At 36.3% G+C, this 9,557-nt stretch overlaps 1 protein-coding gene across 1 annotated transcript; it reads left to right on the plus strand.

Moving 5' to 3' along the window:
- The first annotated feature begins 5 nt into the window (after positions 1-5).
- On the plus strand, positions 6-9,190 carry LOC111864355 (macrophage migration inhibitory factor homolog). The gene is made up of 3 exons (XM_023851553.2): positions 6-214; positions 5,296-5,468; positions 8,457-9,190. Exons 1-3 carry the CDS (start codon positions 107-109, stop codon positions 8,539-8,541), a joined length of 366 nt encoding a protein of 121 aa, XP_023707321.1. The 5' UTR covers positions 6-106; the 3' UTR covers positions 8,542-9,190.
- Positions 9,191-9,557: the final 367 nt, after the last annotated feature.

A 9,557-nucleotide genomic window follows, 5' to 3' on the forward strand; every position in this document is an offset into this window, starting at 1 on the left:
ATATATAGACAATGTTTGCTGTGTTTACTCATCTGTGATATGTACATCGTTTTTGTGTTTTAGGGTGAAATTTTATGTTTAGTCATTTCTGTGTTGAGATATCGAAATGCCAAACTTCCGCCTGGAAACAAACATTCCAAAAAATAAAGTCACTGTAGACTTTCTGAAGCAAACTACTGCACTGATGGCCAAAACGCTTGGAAAGCCGGAAAGTGTAAGTGATACGTGTCACATTTAAGGTTATGTGCCGCACCACTAGAAATGGACACAACTTTCAGATTTCATTCATTCTTTTATTAATCCTATAGATCATGATACAATGATATAGGACAAGTCTTTCAGCTAATATACATTATTAAATTACAACAATCTTAATACTAAAAAATTATAAGATATACAACATTTTATACATACTATACTATGTAGTATTTCTGCTTATTTCAGTAGCCACTATTCGAGAATTCATCGTTCAAATAGTCCTCCGTTGAGTAATAGCACCTCTGAATAAGTAACTTAAATTCCCTTGTGATATTTGTTTTCTATTTCTTTTATGTTGTTAGGCAGTTTGTTGTAAAAGATACAGCCAGCTACTGAAGGATTACTATTATAAAGTTCTAAGTTGTGCCCATATATATGATAGTCTTTATTATTTCTTGTGTTATATGTATGTATTTGTTCATTCACTGTGCAGTTACACTTTTTTTTTTACATATAGGATTGTTTCTTGTATATATAGTGAGTATACTATTAGTATCTTTAGATTTCTAAAGCTATCCCTGCACAATTCCTGATGCTTTAGCCCTGCAATGTATCTTACTGCCCTTTTCTGGAGTACAGAAATTCTTCTAGTGATGGTCTTAGCACTATGTCCCCATACTATTATTCCATAAGATAGATGAGGATAGATGAAACCATAATACATTCTTCTTTCATTTAAATTGAGTATTTTAGATAGCCTGTTAATTATGAACAGGTTATGGCTAATTCTACTGCAGGTTTTTTCAATATGTCAATATGTAATTCCCAGCTCAAGATACTATCTATTACTACCACCAGGAAATTTGTGCTTTTTACATTTGATATTTCCCTGTTCTTTATTAGGATTTTTAGATTACTTTCCTGCCTGCATTGTTTTGTCTGCAAGAGAATATAGTGAGTTTTAGATGGATTTATAAATAAATTATTTGTCTCAAAGTCTTGCTCTACCACTCCTGTATTATTTGAAGTCGTGTTTTGGAGCTCTTTCATATCTTGTCCTACATTCAGTATTGATGTGTCATCAGGATACATCAGCATCTGCCCTGTGTTAGATGTGGGATATCGTTTATATACGAGATGAAAAGTAATGGGCCAAGGACCGATCCCTGGGGGACTCCGTATCTCACTGGGAGGCTACTTGACAAATATTCTTTCATACGATTGTCTTCTGTGTGTGTTACTTTTATGTGTTGAGTACTGTTTCTGAGATAGGATTTGATTAGCTTATGTGGTATACCACGAACTCCATATTTGTATAATTTATCCATGAGAATGTTATGTTGAATACAGTCAAAGGCTTTTGATAAGTCTGATAGTACACAGTTGCATTTTATTTTATCATTCAAACTTTCTATTATGTTTTCAGTAATTGTGGCAATTGCATCGTTAGTAGATTTATTTTTCCTAAATCCAAACTGAGATTTATTAAGTATATTGTGTTTTTCTAAAAATGCTATTAATTGGTTAGTTATTACTGTTTCCAGAACTGTTGAAAGGGCAGGTACAAGAGTAATTGGACGATAGTTATTTGCATCTTCTTTTATCCCTTTTTTGTAGTTTGGTTTGACTACTGATTTTTTTAGTTTAGAAGAGAAGATGCCTTCTCTGATTGATGCATTGACCAATTCTAAGAGTGGCTTTATTATATAAGGTGTACATTTCTTTTAGCAGATATGGCGAGATGTCATCAAGTCCTGATTTTTTATTCTTCATGCCCTGAATTACTTTAATCAATTCAGTCTCTCTTATTTCTAATAGGACAAGTGAATCTTTTATGCTTATATTGTTATTACTAGTTTGTGGATGTAATAAATTTTTGTCAAGTATAGGTTTATTTACAGTTTCTATGAAGGTTTGTTAAAATATGTTACGTGTTCTACTCGGACTTGAGACTATTTTATTTCCATCTTGTAAGTGTATATTACTAGTGAGAGTATTTTTTGGTGAGCCTCTTTCTCTATTAACAAATTCCCACAATATTTTTGGACTGTTATTTGATCTCGTTATAATATTCTGAATGTAGTTTGCTTTTGCGGTTTTTAATATTACATTATATTCCTTTTCATATGCTTTATAGATGTCACTATGTTCCTGAGTCTTACTTTTCATATAAAGGTTGTACAAGTCCTTTAGTTTTGTTCTTGCTATTACAGCATCTTTTTTTATTCATGGGCTTTTTGAAGTACTTATGGTATATCTGCTCAGTTTGGGACAGGCTGTATTAAAATAATAGTTGAAAATGCTGTAAAAAGAGTTTAATAACAGTTTAATGGAGTAGTGTATGCTGAATTAGTTTAGATATTGAAGTAATATAGTATTTGCAAATTGAGGATTTGACAAGAATAAGATGTTAGAATGGCTGGATATTCGTCCTTGGGGTGGGATGCCCCAGGTTCGATTCCCGGCAGGGAGAGATTTGTGTTTTCTACACAGCATCCCGATCAGGTCTCTTGCCCACCAGACTCCTATCCAATGGGTGCGGGGGCTCTTTCTCTGGGAGGGTAATTCTCCAGGGGCCTGAAGCCAACCACTCATAGCCATCCAGCGATGAGGTCAAGAAATGTTGATCTATACCTCCACTCCCCCACAAGCCCACCACTGGTCCCTAGTCCAAGCCATATGAATCCAGGCTACATCCTTCCATCATATTTCTTTAAGATCCATTTTAATGTCACCCTGTCATTAACATTAAGGTGTTCCTAATGGTTTCTGTCCAAGTTTTCCAACCAAAATCTTGTATACATCTCTGTTTTCACATATATTACATGCCCCTCACCTTATCATCCTTAAGTTGATCATCCAGATAATGTATGGCGCTAATACAAACTGAAGATTCTCATTTTGCAGTTTTCTGTATCCCAGTGTCTAGTCTGATGCTGGGGCCTAGCCAGCCTCCTACCCAATGGGTACTGGGGACTCTTTACCTGGGAGGGGGGGGGGTAAAGTTGCAATGGTGTGAAGCTGACTCCTCGCCTCCATCTGTTTTGAAGGCCAAGAAAGGTGGAGCTATATCTACACTCTGCCATATTTCCTCAAGACATAGTGCTTGATTAATTAAGCACTGCAACAACTATACCATTTACCTTTACACAAAATGTAACTTGTTATCTTAGGTAACTAATATCAGAAAAGTGAATATGTCTGCTGTTTTTTCCTAAAAGTAACAGAATATAGAAATAGGAGGTTGAAGTTCACATGGTGGCATAAAGTTACATAACTGGAACCTACAACCTTGATTTCTATCTACCCAGTCCTTGTTTCATCATCTAGAGAAACTCCCATTGTTTTGGGAGTAACATTCTAAGGAGATGAAAATTGTATTGTACACCATTTTATGCTTACTGTATTGTCATGAGTACATTGTTATTAAGTTCCATATCAGTATTCATGGTATAAGAGATTCTTGTAACAAATGGAATGAATGGGAAAATATTTAAAACATGACAGTCACATAATTGGCACTCTTTATTGTGGAACCATATGAGGGTGTCTAACTGTAGAAATGTTGTAGTGTCTGTCTGATTTATGTGCACTAGAAAGAACACAAACAAAACAAACTGAACTTACCCAGCATAGCTTATAATTGAATTAGGATGTGTTGAAAAATATGAACATGTGTCCAAATATGAGCCTAACATGGCTTCTATGCAAACTCTACTTCAGTTATGTAATTCATATTGGCAAACCATTTTAGCTACAAGGATGATATCTGAAATGGTTATAGATCACGGTTGTGTCATGAAGTTATGTACGAAACTTCTTGAATTACAAGTGTCTAAATGGGAAAGATCAATTAGTTTGTTGTTGCTAATTTTCAGGCATTAGGTCAGATCTGTGTTATTGGAACGAATAGATTATGCAGACAATTAATTGTAATCTGTAAGTTATTCTAGTGCCTCTATATAGGTGGAAGAATTTAATGGAAAGCAGGTTGAACTTGTTAAACAGGCAGCTGAATCTCCAATGAAAGCATTAACAGACAAACTTCATTGAAAATCTTGATACCCTGTTCTTTCATAATTACTAATAGAATTGTCGAATAATATTTTTGAACTCCATGTTTTTCAATAGAGGGTATTCTAAATACTGAGGAACAGTTGAATGAGTACTATAGATGTAAGATTTGAGGTTTTCACTGCGGTGACTATGAACAAAGCAGTCTTCTGGGATGTGGCGCAGTGTAGATATTGTGTTAACCAAAGTTTCGGAGGAACGTATCGCTTCCATCTTCAGGGTAGAAGAAAAAAGAAGATATCACAAGCGGAGAACCAGTGTGAGCAGGTGCTAACAGACTGCTCTGGCCTGCTACCTGCTGGCCCACCTCCCAAGACCCTTCCCCTCACCTCTATTGATTTCCTATGTAGTCCCTCTCCCTTCTCTTATACAGCTGGCTTTACTTGACTGGACTTAGTCTGTTAGCACTTACTCACTCTGGTTGTCTGCTCGCAGATTTTTTCTTTTTTTTTTTTCTACCCTGAAGTTGGAGGCAATATGTTCCTCTGAAACATCGGTTAACACAATATCTACACGGCTCCACATCCCAGAAGACTACTTTCTTCAAGTACTATAGGCCATGAGGCTGCCCAAGAAGGAAGTGTTTGAAAATAAAAAGAGATTTCTATATGTACTATGTTTAGAAAAGGGGCATACAGTAGTGTAGTTGGTTGAGGGACTATGCAAGAAGCCGGAAGGTCGCGGGTTCAAGTCCCGATGAAGTCATCAGATTTTTTTCAGTTGACCTAATCCTTCCAGCCGCACTAGGCCCTGGGGTTTACTCGGTGTCTAACAGAAATGAGTACCAGGAATTAATTAAATAATTTTCCTGGGGAGTAAAGCGCAGCTGGTGTGTAAGGCTGACAACCTTACCGCCATCTTTGAGCTGATTGTTTAGATAGTGTGGGACCCTCAACGTATCACAACCCTATGGGCCTTCATGGCCTGGTACAGGGATAGCTTTAATTATTTTTTACTTTACTATGTTTAGAAAATATTGCATGACATTCATAATGAGTGATATTTCTTTCATCCTTACTTTAGTACTGTGTTGCTGCTGTTATACCAGATCAGCCAATGGCATGGGGTGGAAGTACTGAGCCATGTGGAACAGCAACACTAATGTCCATTGGGAAATTGGGCGTTGAAGAGAATAAAAAGCACGCAGCCCTTCTGTATGACCACATAGAAAAAAATCTTGGAATTCCTCGTAACAGGTGGAGAACCTTCTGGTTATAAAAGTAATGAGGTATACTTCTAAGTAAATGAATAAGAGGTCATGGTCATACTTCTGTAAATGCTGTGGGAGGTATTTCGATGTTTCTGCACAGTATGGTTAGATCTTATTGTTCACATGTGCCTTAGTTTGCAACAGAAATATAATAATAAAGAGCATTACATTGACTGGAATTTGTGATAAATAAATGTAGTTCTGGTTATTGCACACACTTTGCTTTGCGTAACTGTTTGCCAGTGGGTGGAAGTCACCTTTGAAATATCAAGAGAATTTCCTCTCTGCTCTCTTATATAATTGATATTTTGAGGGCGATGAAGTCCAGTTGTGATTACTTCTGGATTCCTTTCTGTTAAGACCAAACTATAAGTCCATGGGTTAAAAAAATAAATTAAGTGATTTGTATTATTCAGTCAATATATAGTGCAGTCTAAAAGCTGAGTGTCTTTTATTTGATTATTAGTTTAAAGCCCATTGAAGTTTCAGTGGGAAATTGTTACAGGCAAACTTCATCAAAAAACCTAACCTAAGTAGCTTGAAAAGTTAAGAAAGACAGTTATATTTACAGTAAAAATTAATTTAAGGTCAGTCTGGGGAACAGGGAACTGTGGTTTTGAAGGCTAACTGAAGGAAAGTCTCAAATAATGGAAATTCAGCACTGAGATTATTGATTTGAGTTGATTGAAATTAAACATTAAGTGAGGGAAAATGTCAAGTCTAGGAGTATTAAATGGAAATTCCACTCTATACTAAGACACCAACTGGACAGAATAACTGTGTGCACTAAAGTGCATCTAGTATCTAGAAGAACCTTTTTTTTTTTCTTTTTGGCAGAAGTAGACATTGTGGTACTGACTGAAGCTCCCAGACTGTTATTGTTGTAACTGCCTCAGTGAAAGAAGATGAGAGAGGAGGCAGAGGTCACATTTCTGCAAGCCTATTGCATTAGTCTGCCATGTGACACCATGCTGTGAGCATACATTGTATTTGCATGAGTGCTTTTTCAACTTTGTCTTTCTTTTGTCTGCAACGGATGGCAAAATTGAGCAATATGTCTGCATCAAATTTTGTGTGAAGCTCTGTAAATCTGCTGCCAAAATCGTGAGGCTTTTGGAGAATATTCTTTAAGGTATACAGCAGTTTTTGATTGGCATTCACGTTTCAAGGCCAATTGAGTGTTAGTTGAAGATGACAAACACTCATGGTGACCAAGCACCAAAGTTCAAGAACTCATTCATGAAGACTGTTGCTGAACAATTCATGAGCTTGCAGACACCTTTGGGATCATTTATGGAGTTTGCCAGGAGATCATAACAGAATATTTGAGCATGAGCCGCATTGCCACAAAATTTGTTCCCAAACTCTTGACAAATGATCAGAAGCAGTGGTGCATAAACATGTCTTGAGCTATGAGAGAAGGCTAATAGGGACCCAACTTTTATCTCCAGGATCATAATGGGTGACAAAAGTTAGATCCACGGTTGTGATCCAGAAAGAAAGTAGCAATTGTCTCGGTGGAGGAGCCCACAATCACCAAGAGCAATAAGGCATGGCACGTCCAGCATTCAACAAAGAGCATGCTAATTTATTTTTTTTTTATGTGAAGGGGATTGTTCACCGTCAGTTTGTTCCCCCTAACACTATGTTCAACTCTGGCTTTTACTGTGATGTTTTGAGATGCTTGAGAGAAAATGTTCAACAAGAAAGACTGGAACTTTGGCACAACCACAAATGGCTCCTTCATCATGACATGCCTGCCCACACTTCCCTGAAAGCCGCAGTTTGTGACTGACAACATGGGTATCATTCCCCAGACTTAGCTCCCAGTGATAACACTTTGTTTCCCAAATTGAAAATTAAACTGAAGGGACAATGTTTTGAAACAGTGTCTGACATCCAAAGGGAATTGCAAGTGGTACTTGACAGCACTAAGGAAAATTACTTCCACAGTGCTTTTGAAGTGTGAGAAAAATGATCGGATCATTGTATACTTTTCCAAGGAGACTATTTTGAAGGAGGTGGTAGCCAAAATTGAATAAGTTAAGCTAGCATTTCTTTTTTGACCTAGTTCAGGAACTTTCCAATATAACAGAATTTAAAATATTGACATTATGGATACAGGGATTTTTTTATCTGTGGCTGTATAGTTCTTCAGTTTATTTTGCACATATTACTCAGTATCTTTTATGTGCAGAAGCAAGTATGCAGATCAGAATAAAAAATTACTGTTTTAAATGTTTCATAAGTCACGCCTGAACCAGAACACTTGTGAAGGAGTTGTTTAAAGTCAGCGTGTAATGATTTATATATGAAATGGCAATTTGAAAGTATATATACTGTGTGACAGAATTAGATAAATGTAATGCAAGGAGTATATTTGAGGCAATGAAAGTCAAACTACTTTCGCAGAAGCATGATTTTATATTGTAATTTAACCCAGGTGTTTTTCAGGTTATCCTTACAGCCTGGTGATGTTATCTGTGAGGAAAGCCTCTGTAATCATATTTTGAAAAGTCTTTCAAGTATTAGTATTCCAGTTTTATTTTCTTGCATGTTGCCTATATTGTTTTCTGCCATAGACAATTAATTAAAACTCTACATTAATTCAGTCACTTCCATATTTTGAGACCTGCCTATGGATGGACATGAACCACCAGAAACAAACTCAAAACTACATGACATGAGATTTCTGGCCACAGACAATTAACTGGGGAGAAGTTGCAGCAGATGTTTTTGAGCAGAGGTGTGAATTTGTCTGTGACATAGTTAATTCTTCTTTGAAGTTTAAACCCCAATGTGATGTGTTCAGCAGTTGAACACTCCCTTTACTGCATCACAGTGTCATATGGTCATATTGTGATCCCCATTTTGTTTAAAAATTATATTTACATATCTGTATGTATAATTGTTGCAGCCTTATGACACTCAGTTTTCTCAACCAATAGAAACAGGATTCAATTCTCTGTTCCAGATTGTATATCACATTTACCGATGAGGATGCTGCTAATGTGGGCTATAATGGAACAACTTTCCACCAGATCTTTGGTGGAAAATAAAGGGATGCTGTAGCTGCACAGCCTGCTGCTACATATTGATGAATTACATTGCTCATAGTCAGAGCTATGATTTTGCTCTGACTTTATGAAATAGGACTTAGGCAATAGTATAGCTAAAATCGGGGATATGGACATATGTTAACTGAATGCTGTGCAGAGTCATGACTTGTACTGTCTGTATTCATTATAGGGAATTGCTTCATGCTGTACACACACTACCAGTTCAATATGCTATAAAACAATAAATTATGTTGTTACATACCAGGTGAGGGAAAGAAAATTTGATTCATGAATATGATAATGTCTTTTTAATAAACCAAAACAAATTGTCACAAAAATTTATAAGCCTCTACAGTTCTGAGTGCAACTTCTTGAATATACCATAGACATTCAGTGCGGAATAAAATTTAGCAGATATGTAGAAGTAACAATATTGTTATTGTGGGTTCTTAAAACTATATGAACCACTTATTTTAAATGTTCATCTTTCAGATCTTCCACATTAGTTGGGGTGTATCTGCAGATTAAGGACATGGCCTCCTTGTGAATGTGCCTTTGTTTAAACTGAAATTAAGAATTTTGGCTCTTCCATACTGCCAAGAAGATTATAACTCACATGTAATGAACCATTAGTTGAAGACTGCCTTTGCAGCATTGAAAATAAAACACATGATCACAGTAATAGTTAACATATTACTGTGTGTTTGTTGCTGTTTAATCTTCACTGTATGTAATGTGGCAAATTCATAGTAGTGAAAGTTCTGTATTTCTGCAGATATGGGTTTTATGTTCTGCTACCATTGTCGGAAATAAATCACAATTCATTAGAATGAGGACTGTAACCATATCTAACAGTACTGAGTACAGTAATTTGTGTAGAAAGGGTCCTTGCACTACCCTCAGGGAAGGGAAGGCAAGGCAGTTGGTGAGAAGAACTAATTGGATTAGCCATTCTGCTGCTTATCTAGTGACACATTTAGCTTTAGTGTTTTCACCTTGCACAGCTTATGCAAGCA

Source organism: Cryptotermes secundus, unplaced genomic scaffold, assembly GCF_002891405.2.
Source record: "Cryptotermes secundus unplaced genomic scaffold, Csec_1.0 scaffold312, whole genome shotgun sequence".
In the NCBI taxonomy this organism is placed as follows: Eukaryota; Metazoa; Arthropoda; class Insecta; order Blattodea; family Kalotermitidae; genus Cryptotermes; species Cryptotermes secundus.